This window comes from Chinchilla lanigera, unplaced genomic scaffold, assembly GCF_000276665.1.
Source record: "Chinchilla lanigera isolate Chin_1 unplaced genomic scaffold, ChiLan1.0 scaffold00012, whole genome shotgun sequence".
NCBI classification, from domain to species: domain Eukaryota; kingdom Metazoa; phylum Chordata; class Mammalia; order Rodentia; family Chinchillidae; genus Chinchilla; species Chinchilla lanigera.
The window spans coordinates 33120141-33144691 of NW_004955413.1; the positions used below are offsets into that span (position 1 = coordinate 33120141).

The window sequence follows — 24551 nt, forward strand, 5'->3', positions numbered from 1 at the left end:
ATCCCATCAGCGCCCCCACTGTTGATTCCCAAAGCCTGGCGTTCCCCTCCCTGGTGGATGCTGCCCTGCTGGCTGCCCTGCTGGGTGCCAGGGCGGCCTCTCGAGCGGGTGGTGACTTCCAGCTTTCTGGTTCTCACGCTAGCTGGCCGCTCAGCTGCTTGGCTCAGCCCTTCATGAAGCAAGGACTCACCCGGAGAGACCCTCTGCTCTAATGCTTGCGCCATGCTCTTCAGAACCTGGCCACGGGTCCTCCGAGACCCAGCATGAGACACTGTGGGCCACACGTGCAGGTTAGCGTTTATTGTTCACTAGCACCAAACTACTCCAAACAAAAGTGTAAATTGGAAGACATGATTTTTAAAACTTTTCAATGCCTGAGTATTTGTAAGTGCTCTAAAATGAGAACGCACAAGCCAGCACTGCTGTTCCACTGCCTTGTTCTGGCCCTGCACGCTGGACTCTCCAGCCCCCAGAAGGTGGCTGTGTCCCACCTGTCATGCATCCTGGCATCCCAGGTCACCTGAGTTCAGAGGTGGGAAGGCCAGGACATCCTCCTGTCCCCTCGGCAGGCCACCCCAGCCAACTTCATGTCTCAGGTCTACGGGTCCTTTGGTCCTGAAGGGCTCACACCACAAGGTTCACCTCCAGGCCTTTGCACCACCCCACTGGGAGCTGAATAGCACAGCCAAGCTTGTGAAAGCGCGTGTTCTTGTCTTCCGGTTTTTGCAGGACACCTGGCCCACTGCAGACTTACTGGTGCCTATATGGCTGGAAGACTGCAGGTGACCTCCAGGCATGTGGGGATGGTACCCAACCAACTCCAAAGCTAATGTCACACCAAACTGTCCCTGCAGCCTAGCCCGTGGGGTGACAGGTGGGCCCGGTGGAGGTGGGCAAATGCCTGAGACTGAGGAATACCAGCCTCACGGCAGGAGACACTGGGCCAGGCTGGATGCAGTGAGTTAGGAAGACGAGTGAGGAAGGAGGTGGCGGGCCGGGGACGCCAGGTGTCGCCCAGCTCAGGTGGGGTCGGTCCTTCAGGAGCAGGCCAGGCGTGGAGGGAGGGGCTGTTTCAGCTGTCTTTGTCACGAAGCGGTCAGTCACAAAGGCTGAAACTCAGCCCCACCCCAGAGGACACTGAGCTGTCACAGTGGCTTTGCAGAGCTTCCCTGGACATGCGGACATTCTGGGGCATTGCCAGACCAGGGGAAGGTGGCCTTTTGCAGGGACTGGTGTCAGTTCCTAAGAAGAGTGGGCAGGACCCTAGGTGTGGATTTTAGGTGCAAAGGTGGTGGCAGCTCAGCTAGTGGGTGCTGCAGCTGCATCTCACTCTCATCAGGGGGACACTGTGTGTGGCAGGCAAGCTGGTGAGGGCATCTCAGAAAGAAAGGCCTGGACCAAGCAGTGCCCACAGGGGCAGCACACGGAGCACAGACGAAGCCAGGCTGAGGTCCACCATCCACCCGGACTCCTCTGCTCACAGGGCTAGAGCCTCCCCGAGCCCAGGAGCCCCATGCAGTGAGGCTACCAGGAGTCCCAGAACTCTGCCCAATGAGGCACTGAACTTTTGCTATTTGCCTATTTCAGAGTTAAACTATGGTAAGAAACAAGGTCCCTCGCAGTCTGGGCTGCCCTAAGGAGGGAGGAGACGTGTTAGAAAGTAGGGGCGGAGGACAGGGTCTGCAAGGCTGAGTGCTGAGGGCCGGGCAGGCGGCACGTGTGGCTCAGTTTCCCGTCCTGCAGTCACTGGGCCATCTGCACCACGACGGCTCTCCAGGCTTTTTCTTTGTCGAACTCCTTCAAGGGGCTTCTGGCCACCTGTGATGGAGACAGGGACGGTGTCATCAGGGCCACACCTGCGGAGGTGTCACCTCGCCAGGGCCATGCGGGGGTGCCATCCAGCGTGCTCCTGGGGTAGGGGTTTGTCTGCGAGTGAAGGAAAGAGAAGTCCTGGAGCCTCCAGGAAAGAGGAAAGACCTCCACTCACTCTCCTGAAGTGCTGGGGCCCCTCACTCTCGGTGGTGCGAGCAGGTCTGCACCCGGCGGCCAAAGGAAAGGACCTCTGACCCGAGGTGACGAGGTAATGCCCCAGCAACCCATCCGCCCGACTCTGCACCTTGCTGGCTGTGACACAGATCCAGGGGTCTCTCTCAGAGGGACTAGGGAAAGAGCTAGAAACCCAAAGCCAGGCCAGCCTGGGTCCCTCTCTGGGGCACAGAGACCAGAGGGCGGTGGGCATGTGTGCCCAAGGGTGACACCACCGGAACGGGTGGCCCATGGGGAGGAGCTGCTGAGCCCCAACTTTCACTTGTGGGGGGCATCGGGATGCAGGGCTGAGGCGAGGGCAAGAGGCAGGGAGGGTTTTGTCCCGGTGGTGTGTTCTGGCTGAAGGGGTGGAATGCTCAGTGCCCAGGGCAGGAAGCGCCATGTGCCAGGCTAGGCGGGCACAACCTCCCCTGGAGGGACAGCAAGGAAACCCTGGGCCTCTGGGGACCCTGCACTGCCTGGCTGTGCCTACAAGCTGAGACTCGAGTATCCCAAGGCCAGAATACTTCTCAGGAAAGGGCTTGTGTGTGCCTCGTCATTTTAAAAATAACATATTTCATTTTTTATGTTTTCAAGACTTTTCTGGGGTATTTTATAAACAGAGTGACGTGGAGGCCACCTCATGCCCTTGGAGACCCAGGATGGCCACTCACCTCCCCGGCGGGGCGCTCCTGCGGGCCAGCCGAGGCCTCCCAGGATGGGCCCTGCAGCCTGGCACTGGCCTTGAAGCTCACACACAGCACAGCAGTCCCTGTGTTGAGGCCGCCCTGCAGGAGCAGCACAAGCAGCAACAGCAGCAGCAGCACGTCATAGGCCTGCGGGCAGAGGGAGGCATGAGCAGCGGAGCGGCTGCCAGGCCCCGTGGCCCCTGTGGACACTCCTGCCGCCCTAGGCCTTCCCTGCAACAGCCACGTTCACCACACCAAGCCCTGGTGGCCCAGACGTGTTCTCCCCTTTCCAGTAGCCTGGACAGCAATCATCCCAGCTCCCTCAATCCTGCTACGACTCCTGTTGGCCTGGTTCAGCACACAGGTATGAAGGTGCTGAGCACTGTGGGTGTGCAGCCGCCTTCCCACCGCAACAGCCACCAGGAGAGCCGAGGACAGAGCACTGTGGCTCATGCTGGGGTGTACATGTGCAGAAGAGGCTGCACCCTCCGTCACGGGTCACAGGAAACACGATGATTTACAGCCCAGTGCGTGGGGGAAGTAGTGAGCACGTCAGCATACAAATACAAGGGGCCTTCACTCATGAGGGTCCCGAGCAGAACAGGGCTGAGGCTCTGCACCTGCCTTGCATGTGGAGGGCAGTCCCTCCAACAGCACGGTCCCCAGTTTGCTGGTCAGGAAATGGGGGCACCCTTTGGCCGCCAAAGGTGCTCCCACCCCTCCTGCTGAGCTGTGCCTGCTCTGTGCAGCAGTCATTAACTTTACGTGGACAGTGGCTGCCAGGCAGCAGGTGCCCCCGGCTCCCGCCAGCCCCGGGGGAACTAGCTGAGATGTAGTGTGTCATAGATGCATCTTCCCTCTGATCTTGCAGCTCCTCTCCCAGCTAATTATCCCGGAAATAGATGGCTTGGATTCAAAATGGAGCCCTTCTACAAGATTGATCACCAGGAGTTATTCCCAATAGGAGACGCTAAATATAACCCAGCTTCCATCCTAGGGCCAGCGTGGGCCAGCTGAGTTACATTTGCACAGAACTACGAAGGAGAGGAAGAGCTCTGGTCCACGTGGGTGCCCAGCAAACAGCAGGATAAATTGTGGAGAATGGTGATTATAGTGCGTGACCTGCTTTGGAAGGACAGGAGGAAAATCATTTAATACTTTTGCCTATGAGATGGGCAGATGGACAGGGCTGGCTCCCTGGCTTCTGAATGGACCTGTCTCACCACTTTGGCTTTGGAACCATGCAAATTGTGTTCAGTATTTTAAAATATCATTTAAAAAGGGAAAAAGAACCAAACCTTACAATTGAGTCCAACTAGATGCCACTGAACTTAACTATTTCAAATCAATAGCACACACACACGGAAGTGACTGCTTCACACAGACATGACTGTCCCTGCTAGGGTGAATGTTAAAGCAAAAGGAAGGCTTCAGCTTGCCCAGTTGGTGGCCATAGGCAGTGACACTGGTCTCTTGTAACTGAGAACAATTTTGTATGCCTTGTAAGGCAAACTAAAGCAAGTGGCCGGGCACAGCTCAATGATAGAGCACTTGCCTAGCAGGCACACAGCCCTGGGTTCAATCCCCAGCACTGCAAAATAAATAAGCATCATAGTAAGGGCCCTGAATGTTGCAGGAAACAGCTCTGCTTTAGCGTAAGAGCAAAGAGATGCAAATTTAAAAGGGTTTTTCCCCCCCTTAAAAAAGACCTGGCATGTTAAATTGGAGTTAGAAATATCGATACAAATGCATGGTCTTTAAAACATGGGTTCTTGCCAGCTCTGTCCAGGGAAAGCCCCAGCAGCAGTGCTCCTGAGGAAGGCCACAACCCTGGTCTCCAGACCTGTGTTCCATCCCCCACCCAAGGGACAGGCACCTGGGACAGAGAGTGCGTGCTGAACCAGTGTCCCCAGGAGCACAGTGCCCTACTGGCCACATCTGGGCTGCACTGAGGGTGGTTACAACACTGAAAATGTTGAAAACTGGTACATCCTCTGTGGTGCACTGCCCCAAAGAAAAAGAAAACATCTGCCATACGCTTGCCTTTCCAGGAGTGCGTAGGAAGGTGAGACCCAGCCTCACCTTCCTTCTACTCCCAGGTGAGAAAGGCACCGAGAGGAACAGCTGCCAACACCAGCCCTGGGGAGGGTGCTGGGGAGAGGACACCACACGGAGCCAGAGCTGGACACAAGAAGCCTGCACCCTGGAGAAGGGAGTGCAGGACAGGGGCGCAGAGCTGGGACCACTGCCCAGATAGAGTCCTGAGAGGAAGGAGGGCCTGAACAGAGGAGCCCAAAGTGGCCTGACACCCGGTACAAGGGCCCCACACATGGGCTGGACGTTGAGCCGTGTGATAATGCTGACTACGTCAGGTGTGATAATGAGATTGTGACGTGCAGGGGACTGTTCATACTTTTAGAAATACCAAAGTGCAGAAAGGTGTGAGACAGTCAGTGACCACCATGGTGGGACAGAAGGCTGGGACAAGAAAATGAGGCCCTGGGCACAGTGAATGGCACCCTTTGTGGCACGGCACATTTGAACAGACCTGTCCTGAGGCCTCTGTAAGACCAGAAAAGTGAAAGATGTACGTGAAGTGTGAATGTTACCAAGAAAAGAACAAGCCCTCTGGCTGGCTTCACTTGCTCCTGGTCCGCTTACAAATCCGTCCCCATGGAGCCGCACAGCCGGGCAGCGCAGTGCTGGTCCCCTGGCTTTGCTGCGGTGACGCCTCTGACCCCCAGGGTGTGACGCCCGCTGCCTGGCTACCTCTGGGGACCTGACGGCCACTCTCACTGAAACATGAACTCTTCCCTCGGGCTGCAGATGTCTGGTGGGCAGCTGGAACAGGGCGCGAGCTTGGATTCTCTGTCCCCACAGTGTGTGTCATCTGCGCTGTCGCAACCCTTGGGTCAGAGTCTCAGCTCTGCGAGTGGAAACCGGCACACTGACCGTTTGGGAATGTTCTGTCCAAGACTGCAGGACGAGGTTAACTGCCTGTCACCCATTGGACCTGGATGCACTTTTATTTCTGTCTCTCTCCTCTGTTCTGCCTCTAGCCTTGTGCTGCTTCAGAAGCCACTAATACCCACGCCCCCAGGGTCCTTCTGCCCGTCACAGGGGCCTGAACCCACAAGGCTGGGATGTTTGTGCAGGACGATGGCACCAGATACAGAAAGATTCAGCAGTCTCTGGGGTGAGATAACAGAGTCCAGCCAGAGGAAGATCTTTCAGAACCGTGGCCCTGGCCCACAAGAATCACCAGACTCCAGCCCACCGGCAAATCCGTAAGCCCTGATGCCCGCTTCATTCCTGGAGCAGGAGCTCAGTCACTCCGTGGACCAGTTGCTGCCTCCCTTCAGCCAAAGCCCCAGCACAGCTGAGACCCCAGGCCCGGTCTTTTTTCCACTGTCAGTGCATCAAAACATTCCTTCATCTAGATTCAGGGGAAGGGTCAAGTTGTGAAGATGTGACACTCACTTCCAGAGAGTTCTGTCCACCATCAGTGTCAGCAGTGTATACCCCGGGTGAGCCACTGAGGCCAGGCATGGTGCACATCTGTAGTCCCAGCACCCAGGGAGAGTGAGACAAGAAGATCTCAAGAAGTCTCCTTTGGAGATACTTCATACAGGGAAGGTACAAAGTCACAGCACTTTCTAGTCTCTTCAGATGGATCTATAGACTCCAAGCCAACTGAAATCCAGAGCAGTGCCTCATAAAACCACAACTCCTCTGAAACACATGTGGTTGCTCAGAGCACACAGAAAACCCAGCCCGGGCAACTTAGCAATGTAGCAACTTAGCAAGACCCTCTCAAGATAAAAAAAAACAAAAGGGTTGAGGATGTAGCTCAGTAGAAAGGCCCTGGGTTCAATCTCCATGCTATGGTTTAGTTAAAAAATGTCCCCCAAAGCCTCATGTGTTTGGACAGTGACTGGATCATGGGGTGCTGTACTGAATGTGCTCCTGAAGGTGCAGCCTGGCTGCAGGTGAGTCGCTGGGGGCGTGGGCTGAGAGAGTGTGCATCTTTCTCCAGCTCCACTCTTCACTCGCCCCACTTCCTGGCCACCACAATGTGAGCAGTTTTTCCGCCATATGTCCTCCACCATGCTATTTCTGCCAACTGAGGACCAACTGTGAGCCAAAGCAAGCCTCCCCTCCTTTAAACTGTGTCAGCTATCATGTCCCAGAGACAAGAAAGTGACTATGACATTTCAGTATGAAAAAACCACTGCACCATACTATCCTCTTACATGTGCAGAGGAAACACCATTTGTGCAGAAGAAAGTCTACGTCCATGTGCCTGAGCCTCAGGGATGATGTCTTGAGACGTGACTCAAAGGCCGGAGAATCTCCAGTGGAGAAGCATCACGTGGAGAGGTGCAAACTCACCACACCCTCAGGTCTGCCCAGATTGGTCTAAATTCTGTGCAATTTTCATTGAAATCCCAGTACAGAGTCTCATAAAGTCACAAGTGCTCTGAAGTGTGCATGGATGCCCAGGGCATAGAAAAGGTGAAGGAGGCGGTGGCCTCTTACAGGGCTGCACAAAGACTGGGTGGACCCAGAGCTAGAAACGCAGAAGCAGCCTAGGCAGAAACCAAGCAGGACACTGTTGATGGCAGCAGGGACAGACCAGGCCGGCCAAGGGCTGGGGAAGCCATGCTGTGGTCCTCAAGAAAAGCAAATCAAATCCCACCTCACGCAGGTAAACCGATGCTACCCACATCTGACTCCGCAAAGTCAGTGCCCATCTGACCTGGCCACTACCCAAAGACTTCTTAGCTTCAAGCTGGCAGCAAGCAGAGCTATTTCTAGTTTCAGAGCCATGGGAGTGAGTACATACTTTGATGGCTGGTGGGTAGTCTTTGAAAATCTCCACCACTCTCATCACGCTGAAGGACAGGTACCCAGAGGCCGTGAACAACAGTGGGGACGTGAGGCTGCTGATGGCGATCAACACCTCAACCTGGTTGGGAAGCAGATCCAGGGAGGGAGGGTGAACTGCAGCCGCTGGGGTGGGTGCGGGTCTCGCTAAGCTCTCTGCCCACTGACTCAGAGCATGCCACGTGCACCACTCGGATCACACACAGTTCTCCAGCCTGTTGTAAAAATAACCCCTGGGGACCACTCACCTCTTCCACTCTTTTGAATCTGTTCTTGTAACCTCGCCCAAGACCTCGGGTAGAGTCTTCATCATCTCAGAAGCAGAGGCCACACAGCCTTGGCAGTGGGTGTGGACACTCACCTGGCAGAGCATTGGCCTCCAAATCAGCCGTGGTCCTCACAGCAGCACTGGCCCCACAAGCAGCAGCAAGTAGTGAGTGTACTGAACACATCCTTCCTCCCTCTTAGTGTTGGGAATTTCTTCTCACACACACACACATGCACGCACGCACATACATACACACATGCATGCACACATATAGGCAGGTTCTCTCCATGTTTTCACAGACGGCACCAACGCAGGGGCCCTGGGGACGACTATGCTTTGTGGGACAGCAGTGCCAGCCTCAGCCCACCCAGCTTGCTGGCCTCTCTGCCTGGCCCTGCGTGCAGCCCCTGCAGCTGCCATGGAGCCTCACCCCTGGCACTGTGGACGAGACAGGCCCTCACCTACCAGACACTGGCTGGGACACTCCGCTGTCACATGACTGGCGATGGCACTCGGAAAGCACTACGAGAGAATGAAAAGGACTTTGGAGCACGTCAGAGTCCAGGCTCGTGGTTTCCATTATAACACGATACCCACTCCATACAGGGCAGGACAGGTGGCCTGGCTGGTCCCCGAGAGTGGTGGGAGTCAGGGTACCCTTACACAGGCTCCGTGGACTCACATTCCTCAAGACTTTATTTAAAACTTTAGGCCTACCAAAAAGCTGCGAGAATGGGCCAGTGACCTGCAGAGCCCCAGCGCTGCCTCAGGGACATCTGTGCCCTCTGTTCCACTCATGCCTGTCACCCTGGGTGTGGCCACACATGGGGACATCCTCACGCGCTTCGAGCTGCCACGCCTGGTGGACATGGGCTCAGCAGCGTGATCCAGCATGCCCATGTCCAACCCCCAGTTGTCCCAAGGTGCCTTTTCTGAAACAATCTCCCCTGACCCAGGACCCAAAGAGCGACTGCTCTGTGCCTGTGTCGTCTCTATCCCCAGGAATGTGGCCTCTGCCAGCCCCATGGCCTGGTCGTTTCTGAGGGGTGTGGCCCCTGCACACAGACTCCTCGCTGGTGAGGCAGCACCCCTTGGTGATGGGTCTCAGGCACTCTCTCCCCCGGGTGCTGACCCGGGCCACAGGCGGGGTCCTTTCCTCTCTGCAACTCAGAAACCTTCCACTTTAACAAGCTGACCCAGCTGCACACAGACAGGCACAGCGAGCACACCAGGAGGTGGCTGCCGTCTGCATGTGCCTCCAGCCGTCCCCCGGGCCTTCAGCCCTGGGCTGCAGATGCCCAGAAGGGCCTGGTGAGCCCTGCCCTGCCTCGTTTCTGGCTCTCAAGCTCCTTTCCTTCCTCAGGGGAGGACGTGCCGTGCCAGGGCGCCTGCGGTGCCCCATGACTAACTCCCACCAATGTGGGTTGGAGATCGCTGTCCTGCCCTCTTGCCGCACAGGGTCTGGCCCCACCTGGAGCCCCACCACCTCCTTGCATCCCTACCCCTCCCAGCTGCGTCCACCCTGGAGCGCGAGAGAGGCTGCGTCGGGGCTTGGGGCTGGTTAGGGGACAGGGAGAGGACATGGTGGGCTCAGCGTGCTCTCTGGTAAGCAGCGTCTCGGGGAGGTCATGTCAGGGTTGACCGTGGGTTGGGGAGGGACAAAGACAACGTCTCCATCATGAATGTGGCCTCTGTTTTCAGTGAGCCCTGGATGTGATCGCACAGCCTCCATCCTCAGACCACAGAGGCCAGACATGCGCTTAGGCTGTGTCATGCGCCGTCGCAGCCTGCACAGCTGCCCTGTGAGAGGCTCTGTCCAGGACCGGCCCTGTGCCTGTCCTAGGGCCCCCAGGGTCCAAGGCCACCGAGTCAGTGCACCCCCCAGGGCCCACGTCTCTGAGCTCCGCTTACTTGGGGGAGCCCAGGGTGCACAGAGGATGCCACTGTGACGTCCTCACTTCTGTATGATGCCAGGCACCGGGCACCAGGCACCAAACTAAAAATCCATGCAGCAGACAGTAACGTGGGACAAACCAGTGGGATGGCAGGTGCAAAGTCTGCAGGTGCAAGGCACAGATGGACAGTGGTCTGGGATGTCACGTGGCAGGTGGAGGGGCCACTCTGGACCAACTGCTCTGAAGGGTATCAGGAGCCTAGATCTGGCTGCAGCCGTGGCTGAGTAGAGCACACTAGATGCACTTCTTGTGCACTGAGCAACTCGAGGGTGCAGGTGAGCTCTGAGGGCAGTGACTGACAGACAGCTGGACCGTGTGACAGGACAGCAGGACCGAGTGAGGCACATCCTGGTGCTTGCACTATGCTAAATGTTTGCTATAGGAACATTTAATTTAATAATTATAACATTCCATTTTATAAAATTTATGTTATAAAATTGTTCAGAATAATAAAAATATTTGGTTTTCTTCAGAAAAATAATAAAAGTTATATAAGACAGTAACAGCAGTTAGTACAAAATTATACACAGACTCATCCTGCTGGACAGGACGGGGGCCAGTGGATCCCTCTCAGGACGCTTTCCTGACTTGGTGCCCCAAAACGAGCCTGCCAACCACCACGCCCGTCAGGTCTGAGGAGGAAGCCCAGAACCTCAGCCACCAGCCAGGAAGTACTCACGGCCACCAAGATCCAAAAGAAGGTCACTGACAGGTGCGGGCCTGAGACAGCGTCGTCCACGTTCAGGGCAATGACACCACCAAGGACAGCAGAGATGCCAGCAATCACCTCGACCACCTGTAGGGGACAATGGGACAGTGTCGCTGTCCTGGGCCACCACACCAAGGTTCTGTGCCGTCCTGAGAAGTAGGCCCGGGTCCCTAGAGCACAGAGTGCGGACGTGGGCCTCCCAGGGCCAGTGTGGCTGGCAGATGCTGCACTCTCAGGCTGACGGGGAAAAGTCACAAGACAGCCTGGGACGTGGCTGGAGCCACCTGGGCCAGCAGCTGGGCTCCCTGCAGAGCCCAGTCCCAACCTGACCGTGAGGCCACAGGGGCTCCAGCTGGGGGTGGACGGCCACCAGGCCTCCTGCATTCAGAGCCACAAGACCCACAGAGGTGAAGAAAAACAGAGCAACCACCTGACGGCAACCCTGACATGGACAGAAACCTCCAGAGGCAGGGAGCTCACAGCGAAGGCCAGCCACGGGGCCACCGCAGACAGAGGAACTGACAGGTGCTCAGGGGAAACCGCCAGCCTGGAATGCGGGGCAAAGCTTCCTCTCAAGAATGAGGGGAAACAGCAGAAAACTGAAAACGCCTATCACAGCCACGGACTGTCTCCAGGGAGAGCGTGCAGGAGAAGGAAACAGCGAGGCAGCAGGGAAGCCGAGGGGTAAGGCCAGCTGAGAGCAGGCACGGGCGGTGGTGAGGGCGAGAAGGCAGGGCTCAAAAAGAAGTCGGGAAAAGCAGAAAACTAAAAAAGGTCGTGAAAACAAACATAAGCACACCACAGCCTCTCTCCAACGGCTAAATTCAGAAGGCTAAGGAGAGAATGACAAATTTGACCCCCAAATGAAAGCTCTGCACTACTTGTGAGAAACACTACAATCAGGGGGCTGGGGATTTAGCTCAGTGGCAAAGCGCCTGCCTGGCAAGCGCAAGGTCGTGAGTTCGGTTCCCAGTACCAGAGAAAAACCAAAAAAAAAAAAAAAAAAAAAAAAGAAACACTACAATCTAACAAGGACCAGAAAAGTCATAAGTCAGAAGGAGAAAGACACACTAAGCAAATATTAATGAAAATACAATCAATGGGCTTCAATGAATACCGATTTTATATTAAAAACGTTTTTAAAGATAAAGAGAGTCCTCACACAATGATGACAAAAGTAAAATTCACCAGGGAGCACTTCTAAGCTTGTTCGAAACTCCAAACATGGGGTCCAAAATCTACGTCAGAAAGCAGCAGAATTACAAAGAGAAATCAGTAACACCGCAGTTGGATTGGGAGGTTTTTAACCAGTCTTTCGCCAGTGGCACAAGTAAACCAAAACGAAGAAGCAAACAACAAAAAATGGAAAGTGCTTTCGAGACAGAGATGATGACAGCAGGAGGCAGCCGGGACCCTCCCCACATGTCCTCAGGAGGGGCCAGCTGGCCACTCTGTACCACCACATCGGTGTGTCATCAAACCCTGGAAACTCCTGCAAACTCAAGCGCACCGGCACCTCTTAAGGCAAAGCGTCTTGTCGACAGCACTGGAAATGGGCTGAAATCCCTTTCACAGGTGAGGCTGGGGCCTCACACCTGTGGTCTGCACCGTCCTGGTCATCTTAATACACATAAAGACTTAATCCAGCTGCATATGCACCCTCCCAGTAAGATAAAATAAGGTAAATAAGACAAGGGAAGTTTTTCTCACAGAGTAGGACTTCAGGAGCCGAGCAGGAAATGTCACTTCATCCAAGGTATGGGTGCTGTCAGACACGGAGCCCTGGACAGATACAGTCATGTTGAGCCACCACACACAGGAAACTGGGGCTTCTGCTTGGTGGCAGTGCCTGCTGCCACGTGAGGGGTCAGGCTGGCCCCCGCTGACATGGGTCAGGTCACGGAGGCCACACTACAGTTCACAGACAGTGTTAGCAGATTCGATCTCTCCCTGTGACACTGCTGGGGCCCGTGAGGTGGGGCCACACAGGGAGAGGCAGTGTGCTCCCTACCCATGGCCCCTGGACCCACCCACGCCAGCCCTTGTGGCCTGCAATGCGCATGGGGAGCCCTTGAGCACCCACCTTCTTCTTCCCGCAGGGCTCCTCGCTTGAGCGTGCTGAGATGATGACAGTGGCCGCCATGAGAAGCTCCAGCAGGAGGAGCAGGATGAGGTTGAAGTTTATCTGCAGGGGAGCAGGGGCAAGGGCTCAGCACCTCCCAGGAAGCCCAGCCCTCTGCACCACCAGGCTCCTCGCTGAGCCTGGGTGGCCACCCTCAGGCTGCAGGGTCCTGGGCTTCACCCCCTCTCCCTCGGAGGAGAAGAGGCTGGTGGGGGTGCTCTCGGCCCCAGCCCATCCGCCTGCCCCCAACCAATCTTCCTCGTTCACAAAAAGCCTGGCTTACAACAGCTCTGCACACACAGGGCTTTGGAGGGGACGGAGCTACTCAGGCTCCCAACGTGTGGGCAGGTGTACGAGTCTGCACACTTGCTCACACTCATGCAGCCACACTGAGCTGCAGTTTGGCCATGGAGCACTTGCCTGCACATGCAAAGCCCTGGGCTTGATTCCCCAGCACCACAAGTAAATAGTGCAAAGTCAGTTTGATAATTTAAAAAATGAAATTATAAAAAAAAGAATGTAGAAACATATTCAACTAACAATAGTGCCTCAAATTACATAAAGGTAGGTACTCAGGAGGCCGAGGCAGAAGGATTGCATGTTCAAGGCCAGCCTAGGCAACTCAGCAAGACCCTGTCTCAAAATAAAATGAAAAAGCCCAGGGATGTAGCTCAGCAGTAGAGAACTTGCCTGGTGTGCCCAAACTGTGGAGGACCAGCTGGGCCACTCTCCTTGAAGGAGGAGCAACTGTCTCCGTTTGGGCTGAACCTGGCCCTGCTTCCATGTACGGATGTGCACAGAGCTGGCTGGGACTTTTCTTTATCCCCTCAGCTGCAATGCAAATCAGCCCAGCGAGGTGCTGATGTGCACTCCTTGAAGCAAAGATGACAGGGCAGCGTGTCCCCACCCCCACAGCACCCAAATAAAACACGTGTGAGCCAGGCCGAGGCAGGAGGCAGGATGGAGAGCTGTGCTCCACGCTGTGGGCTGGGGTGGAGCCTCGCGCTAAGCAGCTATGACTTCCCAGGGCATAAAAGATCACACATCAGAGCTGAGGCACTGACCCCAAACATCACATATTATCTCGGTTGTGTCATGCAGGTTACTCTTCCGGTATACCCTTCTCTCTGCATATTGCAGAGGTGATCTAGACTACCTAGCCCAGCTCACAGCAGTCACAGACTTCCCACTATTCTCAAGCCACTCCACTCTTCGTGAATTAATAAAATCCAGGTTCAGCCCTGGGTCAAGGCCTTTGTTCCAGTTAGCCATTGTTGTAGCTGGACTTAGGACCTCCTTGGCTCCCTATAACTATGAATATGCATTAGTGTCTTGTTGTTGTTGTTGTTGTTTTTGGTTTTTCTCTGGTACCGGGAACCGAACTCACGACGTTGCGCTTGCAAGGCAGGCGCTTTTGCCGCTGAGCTAAATCCCCAGCCCCTGCATTAGTGTCTTTATTCTGGCCATGGGTTGCACTGGAAGTGGTAGATTGGAGTTAACTCACTAGAAGTCCAACAACTTCTTCATGGGATCATAAATATAAACTTTTCAGACTCCAGCAAGGACTAGGAAGGGCTCTCTATAAATGACCATGCCGAGAAGACGTGGAGAAAAGTCATCATCTCTGCCATCCTCTCATGAAGAACAGTGGGGGCCGAAGACACCAAGGTGGGAGAAGTGGGGACAAGGACCACAGGCTGGGGTACAGGTGTAGAGCAGAGCTATGCTCTGGGTGAGCGGACAACATAGGGACAACCACGAGCAGAGGCCGCTGGTATCAAAGGCTGCAAAGAAACGTATCCCTGTCGGCTGGTATGGGAGTGGTGCCAGGTACCAGGTCTGCATGCCACCTACCAGTAAGATGCGGGTGCCCCCTGCAGTTGGGAGCCCGGAGAGGGACGGGCTCCACACACACAGGAAGAGATGGAGGGGAGGGGAGAACAGGCAGACTCTGCGGCCATGTGTCAGGGGCACACACCCAAGGGGACCCAGGGACAGGCTGATGGGACAGTAGTGTGGCACACAGAGCAGTATACCTGGCCCCCCGCCCACTTGCACAGACAGAACCATGTCCTCGAATGTCCTATTTCACCACCTACTTCTAAGTCCTCCAACCAGACCATCTCTGAGCTCAACCACGTCCTGAGGGCCCCCACCTGGCTGAGGTGGCCATTGCTCAGTGACCCCCAGCACTCACTGGGGTTTGGCTACCTGTGGATGCTGATGCCTGGCCCAGGTGGGGCACAGGTTCTGCAGGTGTGAGCTCTGGGGAGGCCAGGGCTGCCAGCACACAGTCAACACTAGCACGGCCAGGCAGACGCAGGCCTACGCATCTCTCAGTTTCGTTCTGTCTCCTGTCTGCACGTTCAGGCTCTGGGCGAAGCACGTGGGTTTGTGTTGGGTTTTTACTGACAGGTGCTGCTGCTCTGACCTGATACACACTTCCTGGTACAGGTTGGGCAAGCACCGTCTCCAAGCTCTGCTTCAGAATGTACCTGCAAATCCCTAATGTTCTCCGAAGGGCCAGCAGTGGGCGCCAGAGTTACCCTAGACAGGAGCTGAGCCTGCAGGGCCAGCAACAGGCAGCCCCATGTCTTCCTCTGCCCCAGCTTTAGCTTGCCATGCGGCTTCTCTGGAACACCCCTCTCCCTACAGGGACCACAGGATGCACCCAGATGGGCCACTTCTCCCTCCGTCACTCTCCCTCATGGCATGCTCCTATGTCTGTGAGGACAGATGATCTCTCCTAGTTGTGCCTTTGCCAGTTGTGGATCTCCATGACAGACGGGAAGCAGAGGACCTGCAGCACTTGCTTATGTCCCGGCGCCAACTGTGGTCCACACGTGTGGGGCAGCTCTGGGCAGACCCACCAGACATCTCCCTCACCCTGCACCAAGCCTACCCTATTTTGGGGATGGTTTTCTAGTAATCTTAGCTGTGGGGGTACATGTCCCCAACCTATTCCTCAAGGGGCCTCGACTGCAGGGGTGTCCGCTTGGACCCCTCCTGTGACACAGTTACCTGCCTGTCTTGCCCTCTTATGTCCAGGATGTCTCTAAGAGAGCAGTGTCACATCTACCTGTCTGGCAATTCTCTTGTCGGCTGTTTTCCCAGGAAATGAATTCATGCGTACTTAACTATATAAAATGGCATCTGTATTTAGGACACTTTCAAATTTTGTTGCTGGTACAATTAAAGTTTCACACTGATTTTCACTTCCAGTAACTTTGCCACATGCCCTTAACAATTCTGGTATCGGGTAAGCAGTCACTATCTCTTGCTGCATGGCAGGCTAGGGATTCCTTCCACACCCTCAAACTTCCTTTTTCTTGCGTTCCAAGACTGGTGAGAACACCTCGGTTTTCAGTAAGATTTCTCTCTTTGCGCATTATACTTTGAATGAGTATGCTTTCCTATTTTTTGTAGTAGCACATAGAATTATGTCTTACAATTAATAGGACCAGAGGTTTGATGAAGCATGGGGTTATTATTATTATTGTTATTATTTTATTATTATTTTGCGGTGCTGGAATTTGCGCTAGGGCCTTGCATAGGCCAGGCAAGTGCTCTACCACTGAGCCACACCCTCAGCTGTTACTGTTAATTTTTAACAGCTGTTGTGGAAGAGATATTAAAATATTGTTTATCAATAAATCTGCCCACTGGAATTAAAGACAAGAGTTCATTCAATAGAGATAATTCTTTTCTTTGGAAACACAGGCAAAACCTTCAACCCTGGTCAAACAGCGCATTTCCACCTCAGCCAGCAGCATCCCTCCCACCCCCGGATGTGAGCAGAGTGTGTAGCATCATCGCAGGAGGACACAGTCCCAGTGGAACGGGAAAGCCGTGTGCAACCCACACAAGTCCAGTGACTCACGTTTATTGCCGATGGGTTCAGAATGAGTTTGCATCCAAACCAAATCAAGCAGGTCGTGGTGACGGCAAATGTGGAAACAAACAATATCTGGAAGTTGGGGATCTGAAAGGCAACGGGGCAGGGTTCCTTCTTTGCACAGCTAACGGAGGAAAGGCAACATCTGCTGAATTCCAGGTCACAGAAAATCCTGACTGACCCTGGGACCTGAGGGTGGGGGTGCCTTGCCATTGGGGGTGACCCTGGGAACCCTGGCACCCACCTCCCCACCAGACTCCTGTCTCATGCAGGGCTTCCTCCAGGACTGCGGAGGGTACAAGAAGGCCCCACTCACCACATTGATGTTGCTCCTGGAAACAGCAAAGCTCACAATTGCTGACGGGAGACACTGAAGAGGAAGCAGAGCCCAGTGAGCCGCTGCTCCCAGCGCGGCGCTGGTCCCAGGGACAACCCGAAAACACAGCACTGCTGGGCCGGGCACAGCTCAGTGACAAAACACTTGCCCGGCAAGTTTGCGCCATCCCCACAAAATATTCATCTAATAATACGGCATTGTAACATTCAAGCTTCCAGAACCATCTGAGTCATACTGGCAAATAAGTGCTGACAGATGCTTGACATAAGAGTTCTGCTTGACATCGATGGTCGCTAGGTAACTCAAAATAATGTATTCTTTAAAAAAAATTCTAGCTGGATATGCTTCAAAGCCAGGATGTAAATTGATTGATTGATTGATTGATTATGGTGGGGAGAGTGCTGGGGGCTGAACCCCGGGCCTCACACGGAGCACATCCCCAGCCCTTTTTTATGAAGACAGGGTCTCTAAATCATGAGCACCACCACACCCGGCTCAGAACGTGCAGTGGCTGCACAGGGCCAGAGACGTCTCAGCGGAAGAGCGCCCGGGGAGAGATCTGCAAGGAGGAGATCGGGTGTCCCTTTGAGCTTGGGGCCCCACAGCCTAGGGCTCCTGCCCAGGCTACGCACTCTGACTCCACTGTGACCCCTGAGCAGGATCAAGGGCCAGCGGAGGGGCTGTTGGGAGCGGGAGGTGAGAGACGCAGGCCACTCTGACGCTCCTGTGGGCAAAGGGACCCCAGGCCCTGAGGAGGACAGAGGTCAGAGGCCCCTGGAGGGTGGCACAAGACAGGCTGGGGCTGAGCCGGAGATGGAGGGGCAGAGCTGGTGGCCAGGATAATGGACAGCTGCCGGGACAGAGCAAGGCCACTTGAGGGGGAGGGGCTGCCTAGGCCTGCGGTCAGAGGTCTCTGGGACCCACAGGGGTGGTGCTGTGGTGAGGACCCAGCCCTGGAGGGTGAGGGGGGCGGTTGAGCCCTCTAGGAGCTCTGTTCTGAGGGCCGACGATGGTCCCCCCCAGGGCAGAGTCCTGCCAGTTTGCTCAGCCGCAGCAGAAGGCAGCTGCGGGTTGAAACCCTGTATCACTGCTGCAGGGGCTTTGGCAGAGCAGGTGCAGACCTGCCTCACGAGTACTCATGCAGATAAACACTATCTGAAACCAAAGTCACACGAGAGAGTGCTGAATGAGGAACCAATGACAGAAACCCACAAATTCCAGAGCACAAGGGTCAAGCATGGGACGGGAACCTGAGTCCCGGAGTGTGGCTGCGGGGTGGAGCTTACAGAGCCAGCAGCACAGCGCAGGTAGTCCATCTCGGAGGGGAACACATTGCCCAGATACAGCGAGAAGCCTGAGGTCACCAGGAGGCAGCTCTGCAGACGGCAACAGAAAGACCGGGAGCACCACCAACACAACACACTCACCACATCCACCACAGAGCGCCTGGATCCCGCCTAACCTGGACTCCTCTCTAAGCACAGACACCGCCCTACCATGACGTAGAAATGGGCTGCCCTCCCCCAGGTGCCAGAACCGGGACCGCCACTGTGATCTGGGGGAGAAGGGGAAGGGGTGTTGTCAAAACTGAAAGTAAGAAATGGCTCCTCTCCCCCGAAAGGACCTTTACCCTAACCTGCATGGTTTACAGGGCTTCAGGACCCACCCCAGTCCACCCTGGCTCCCTCTGCAGAAGTGTCCACACCGACCTCTGGAAGATGACTACGGGGGCCAGGACACACCCCGCCCCAAGGAGGAACCATGCCCAGGCCAGGGGGCCACGCACTCACCCCCATCAGCACAGAGAACACCCAGGTCTTATAGCTGAGGCACAGGGGCAGCCTCTTCGACAGCTGGAGGTCCTTGGGCTTCGTGTCGGTGCTGAAGCCCCCTGGATCCTGCCGCCCCACATCCTGCCGACCCCGCTCCAGCGTAGGCATCCGATCGTAGCCCAGCTCCTCCCGGAACTGCCCGTCTCGAGCCATGGCACTGGGGACAGGCACCGGGACAGGTGGCTACACTGTGGCTGTGCTAGACTCAAGTAACAGCCGCCACCCACTCATGTGTCACTAAATTATCATCGACTCTCATCACTGAAAACCCCCTATTACAATGAGTTGGTTTTAAGAAACTGTTTTTCAAAAAAACAAAGAGGTATTGGTCACATTGAAGTGACAGGAATCTAACGAGGAAAACAAGCACTTAATTCTAAAAAGTAAATAAAACCTCTCTCTTGGGAAGACAGACCTGAGTTTGAACTCAGGGCTGAGTTTGCGGTCATTGACCCTGGCCCCAGGTACAAGACATTTTACCCTCCTTTAGCAATTTCCTGTGTGAATCCCAGGCCGCCTTGGGGACTCTGCCTACCACCAACCCACCAAGCAATCCCAAAGGCGCCCCTGCTCGGGGCTTCATGCCTGTGTGCTTACCTCTGCTGCCGCCCGGCTGTCAGGAGCACTTGCCTCTGGGTGAGGGGCTTCCAGCAAGAACTATTCACAAATGGAACAAAAGCTCAGTACAACCGCACTTAAGCCAGGGGAGGCCCCGCTTCCTGAATTTCAATGAGGACCCAGGGAGTGGATCCCAGAAATGTTCACACTGGTTGTGTAACCACGGGCTTGGGGCTGTCCTGCCCCAACTCCGGAAGGAAGGGCCTCCCTGGTCCCCCTCACCACAGACCTGCCGGGTGAATATCTCTGAGGAAGACAAGTCCCCCCTCAGCACACAGAATCCTGGCCAGCCCTGTGCCCACGTAGGTAGCTTAGCCCAAGCTCTGGTCTACATTTCTTCCAGCAGCGTTTCTCGGTCCCCGTGATCCCATGATGGAAACCTTCTTCCCAAGGTCACATGAACCTCGTGTTCTTGACTTGGCTCGGCCTGCCAAGCTGCTCGGGATTCCACCCGGCGGTTCCCGTGGCAGCCCTGAGGGCTGGCAGGCACCACCCGGCTGTGCCCTTTATTCCTGTTCACCAGGCGGAGAAAAAGGACACGAATGTTTTTCACGCAGAGACACTGGCACCCTGGCAGTTCCAGCAACAGTTTCTTTGTCCACACTGCAAAAAGCCTCAGACTAACGTGCTTTAAAAAACCAGCAAAAACCAGCTCCTTAAATCACAAATCCACATCAAACCCGAGCACAGTCATCAACTTTCAGATCACAGGGGCTTGGCTGCCTTAGCTTTTCAACCCAACTAGTAGGATTAGAAGTAATTTGCAAACTATTACCTGCAAAGTCGAGAATTATTCTGAAGAGACAGAGAACTCTCCCAACCTTCTATTGTTAATTTTAAAGCAGTCAATGGAATTAGTGGGAATTGGGCTCAAGGGACTAAGCCCTTCTGCTTCTTTTTATTTGAAGAAAAATATCAAATGGATTTCAACCATTTTTTGTACCTTTCACAAGTTATTTTTTCCTAAGAAATGCAAACAAACCGCCTCAAAGCAGGAGTGCAGAGCAAATTCCACAAGGCCCAAGCCCTGAGTGGCCATTGAGAAGTTCGTCCTCCCTGCTGGTGAGCACACTGGTTTCTAAGTAGTCCTGTCCCTTCACATGACCTTCAAGCAATTGTTCCCAAACTGCCCTCCTTCCCTCTGCCTGCTGAGTCCTAGCCACATACCTAATTTATACAGACTTCATCAACTTTTATGCAGTGGACAGCAAGGCCATCATCCTTCCCGGGTATGGTTTATGTTCCAGTGTGGATGGAAGCACGTAAATCCCTGTGTTGTGTTGTAATGTGCTCAACTTTATGTCAAATGGATTTGACATTTGACGCCAAGAATTCAAGAAGGAGGCACTGAGGCCAAGGCTGCTGAAGGCTATGATAGGAGGTGGAAGAACTGCAGGCATGGCGGGTACAAAGGCCCTGGGGCAGTAGGGGCAAGGCTGGAAAAGGGGGTACAGGATCCTGAGGGCTGGGCTACAAGGGGAAGCCAAGTAAGAGGCACCTGTGGGTGTGGAGATCACGTGGCTTTCACCGAAATGGATGTGCAGAGGGGAGCAGGTGTTGGTTGGCACTAAGGTGGCAGCACTGGGAGGGGTAGGAGGGCACCCAACCTTGGATGGATCTGCAAGAGCCAGCACCATCTGCTGTTAGTGACATGGGCTGAGTTCAAAAGGCTGGAGCTGGGCAGGCTGGAGCAGGGTCACTGTTTGGACTTGACAGGGTTGTGGTGTCTGGGAGGTGTTCACAAGGGCGCCTGGGTCCAGAGCAGCAGTTTGGGTTGGTGGCCCTTGGGCACAAGCCTGCCAGTGGCAGTGCCACCACACACGGCCCTGGCAGGAAGCCAGACCAGGACCTCCAGCCTCCACGCTGCACCCCAGTCTCTGAGGACATCTCTTTCACCAAATGCCACACCCCAAGTCCCTGGGACCCTTCGTACCCCGTGTGCACTCCCAGTTAAGGCCTGATGATGTTTCCTAGGGTCTAGAAATGAAGACTCCCTCCTGGCTCTCAAGAAAAAGGACCAACAGAGCCAGTCCAGCACAATAAAGACCTCCTGGTCAGAGCTGAGCTGGACACCCAGGAGCACTGCAGGATACGCCTACAGTGATGCTGGCGTGCTCAGGCCAGAACCTTAGTAAGTTTTTAAAGACAGAAAACATCCAGATTTTGCTCTCTGACCACAACCAAATTAAACTGGAAGCCAGTGACAGAAAATCATCAACAAAACCCCCAAATATTTGGAAATTAAACAATGTACCTTGAAAACAAAACAAAAAGTTCCATGTAACTCAAAGGAGAAGTCACAAGGGAAATTGGAAGCTGAATGAAATGAAAATACAAGCACAACTTTGTGGGATGCAGCTAAGTCAGCTGAAAGAGAAATTTAGTTTTAAATGCTTATGCTTTAAAAAGAAAACAGTTCCAAAATAAAGCATCTAATTTCCCACCTTAAGAAGCTGGAAGGAAAAAGCACAAATTAAACCAAAACCTGAAAAGCAAACTGTGAGACATAAAAGAGAAATCATTGAAATAATAAAGACATTGTTTACACAATAAAGATGCATGACACCAAGAGGTGCTTTTTTTAAAAAGATAGTAAAATTAAGAAGTATTAGGCCAATCTCTCCTGAAAACATGAGAGATGATTAAATTACCAATATCAAGAATGGAAGATGGTTCATACACACATTAAAAAAAAAAAAAAAAAAAAAAACACAAGACCCTGGAGCTTTGGTACATGCCTCGCTCTAATTCCCAGGAGGCTGAGGCAGTATGACGGAGAGTTGGAGCTCAATCCGGGCAATTTAGCAAGGCCCTGTCTCAAAATAAATTTCAAAATGGGTGGGGATGTGGCTCAGTGCAAAGACCGTGGATTCAGTCCCCAGAACCATGCACACAAAGGAAATATTATGAGCCACTTTATACTCTTGATTTCACAAGTTGGACGAATAAACCCTTAGAAAACAAACTACCGAAGTTTGCTCAAGTTACACCGATAATTTGGATAGCCCTATAGCTAATGCAGAAGTTAAATTTGTAGTTGAAAACTTTCCCACAAAGAAAACTCCAAGGCCACACAAGTTCCCTCGATTAGATGAAGATTATCTAGAAAACGACTCCAGGCGTCAGGCAGAGCTGGAGGACAGAATCTTCCTTCCCGCAGCGTAGAGACCCCGCCCACCCGGCGGGGCGCTCAGCTCGCTAGGCTTGCTGTCACTCCCACAAGGCACCACGGGTTCCCTCACGTGCCCGGACAGCTAACGGTCTTGGCCACCTCCACGACCCTAATTGGCCAAAGCAGCGGAAGGGGTAGGAGGCGCGGTGGCCCCATTGGCCGAGGCCCACGGGAGGCATGCGCAGGCGCAGACGCGGTCCTCCCATTGGCTGGGGGCAGAAGCCGCGTGCAGGCGCCTCCGGCGGGGCGGCAGAAGCGAGCAGCAGCCATGTTGCGCCTCGCAGCTAAAGTGGTGGCCTTCTTCTGGAGAAGGGAAGACTCCGCGGAGGAGGACCGGTGTCCTGGGCAGGAGCTCGTGGAAGGTGCGCGTGGGCCGAATGGGGCACCCTGCAGACATCTGTCACCCACAGGGTCCTCCAGTGGGCACAGAGCGCAGGGGGTGGTCGGGTTTGCAGCGCCTGCGAGTGACAGGGACGGAGGTCCGGGCGTGCGCGCGCCTTGCCTGCCGGGCGTCTGGCTTCCGGGGCCGGGGACACGCGGAGCGCTCTGCACTGTGCCGGACCCAGCCCCGTTCGCTGTGTGCCTTGCTCCCGTCGGTCGCGCTGCCTCAGCGAGGTGACATGGCCATCCTGTCCCCGGCCACATGTCGCCTGCAGAGCTCTGAGAAGCGTCGTCCCATCCCGCTGCGCTGTCCTTCTGGAGTACACGCCCCGCGCTCCTCTCCTGGCCTCTGACGTCCCTCCACTCTCCTCCCCAGGCCGGGGACTCAACGCGGGGAGAAGTTCCCAGTGCTTCCTCTCACCTCTACAAGCGGGACAGTCTTCACAAGGGACGCCGGAAATAGCAGTGGGAGCGAGGCGTGGTGTTGGCACACGCCTGTAACCCCAGCACTCGGGAAGGCTGGATTCCCACAGGAGTGTGAGGCCAGCCTGGGCTACATCGTGAGCCCCTGTCTCAAAGAGGAAAAAAAAAAACAGGAGTGAAACTGGTAAAATTGAGGACATTTGGTAAAAGCCATCTGTGTGCAGACGTGCCAGTGCCTCTAGCCAGCCTAAAGCAAGTCCCTTCCTGTCATAATGGAGTGGACCTGGGCTTTCAGTGACAGCTTGAGCTCCATCTCCCTGCAGCACTAAACTTCCTCTACCAGAAGGTGACCTGAGCACCAGAGGTGTCTTAGGGGAAGGGGCAGGGAACATGCGGTTCAGGCTTGAGGATGGTCGCTGCAGCTCCAGACACTTGATGAATGTCTCAGTCACCTTCTGGTCACTGGGACCCAATACTCAAAACTTAAAAGAGGAGAAATTTTATTTGCCTCATGGTTTCCAGGGAACTCAGTCTATGGTCACATGGCTCCATGGCAAGAATCTAATGGTAGGAGGGCCAGGCAGAGGAAAGCTGCTCACCTCATGGCAGCCAGGAAGCAAAGAGAGAAGAAAGGAGCCCTGGATAAGAACACACCCTTCCAGGTCATACCCCAGTGACCACCTCCAAACGGGACCCACCTCCTAAAATCCCAGTCTGCTATTAATTCATCAATAGATGAATCAATGGATGAGCATAGCACCCTGTGATCAATCACCTTCTGAACGTGCAAGACCTTCGGGGAACACATTTGATTTAAACCATACCAGTAGGTCACAGAGCCTGACAGTCTGCACAGCTCCTGGGCCAGATGCACCTTCCCATACCCTCTGCTTTGTTTATCAGAGCTTACCCAGTCTCTTGGGGCTGCAGCTAATGGTATTGATGGTGATGAGAGAAGGTGATAGTAACAGCACATGTAGAGGATTCCCCAGATCCTCATATAAATCTAACAGTGGGCTTGCCAGCCCCACAAAGCTCTAGAGGTACTTTGTATGTGTGTTCTGTCATGATGGTTGTTGTTCCCATTTTATAGATGTTCTTTTTTTTTTTTATACACCAGGAATCAAACTCAGGTCCTTGCGCATGCCAGGCAGGTGCTTGTGCTTCTGAGCTATTTCCCTGGCTCCATTTTGTAGATGAAAACTGGCATGTAGTGGTTGAGGAACACACCTAGGGTG

General features: G+C 54.4%; 2 protein-coding genes across 7 annotated transcripts in view; one reads left to right on the forward strand and one right to left on the reverse strand.

Annotated features, from left to right (window-relative positions):
• Positions 1-285: 285 nt before the first annotated feature.
• Positions 286-22009, reverse strand: Mlc1 (megalencephalic leukoencephalopathy with subcortical cysts 1). Of its 4 annotated transcripts, none has more exons than XM_013511674.1 (13): positions 20505-22009; positions 19317-19376; positions 18678-18876; positions 18174-18263; positions 16867-16920; positions 16536-16637; positions 12617-12718; positions 12244-12315; positions 10504-10620; positions 8335-8391; positions 7561-7683; positions 2700-2861; positions 286-1818 (listed from the first exon to the last, which is right to left on the reverse strand). In XM_013511674.1, the coding sequence occupies exons 3-13, from the start codon at positions 18870-18872 to the stop codon at positions 1744-1746; spliced, it is 1149 nt and encodes a 382-aa protein (XP_013367128.1). In that variant the 5' UTR covers positions 18873-18876; positions 19317-19376; positions 20505-22009; the 3' UTR covers positions 286-1743. The 4 variants fall into 4 exon arrangements, with proteins under 4 accessions (XP_013367128.1, XP_013367129.1, XP_005379592.1 ...); XM_013511675.1 differs by lacking the exon at positions 20505-22009 and adding an exon at positions 19741-19842; XM_005379535.2 differs by lacking the exon at positions 20505-22009 and adding an exon at positions 19567-19734.
• A 707-nt stretch (positions 22010-22716) lies between these two features.
• Mov10l1 (Mov10 RISC complex RNA helicase like 1) overlaps positions 22717-24551 on the forward strand; it is a 66041-nt gene continuing 64206 nt past the window's right edge. For 2 of the 3 annotated variants that reach the window (XM_005379538.1, XM_005379540.1), the window contains exon 1: positions 22717-22871. In XM_005379538.1, the coding sequence (XP_005379595.1) occupies positions 22778-22871 (94 nt within the window). In that variant the 5' untranslated portion in view covers positions 22717-22777. Of the gene's footprint in view, positions 22872-24318; positions 24357-24551 lie in introns of those variants that run through there. The other variant, XM_005379543.2, reaches the window with a different exon arrangement.

Excerpts from the sequence above, each read along its gene's own strand:
- Mlc1 (XM_013511674.1), bottom strand. The coding sequence starts at position 18,872 with ATGGCTCGAGACGGGCAGTTCCGGGAGGAGCTGGGCTACGATCGGATG. Across the intron at positions 12,316-12,616 it reads AGCCCTGCGGGAAGAAGAAG|GGCTCCGTGTCTGACAGCAC; the intron begins GTGGGTGCTCAA and ends GTATCTGTCCAG. Across the intron at positions 10,621-12,243 it reads GGCTCCTGAAGTCCTACTCT|GTGGTCGAGGTGATTGCTGG; the intron begins GTGAGAAAAACT and ends TGTCCCCTACAG.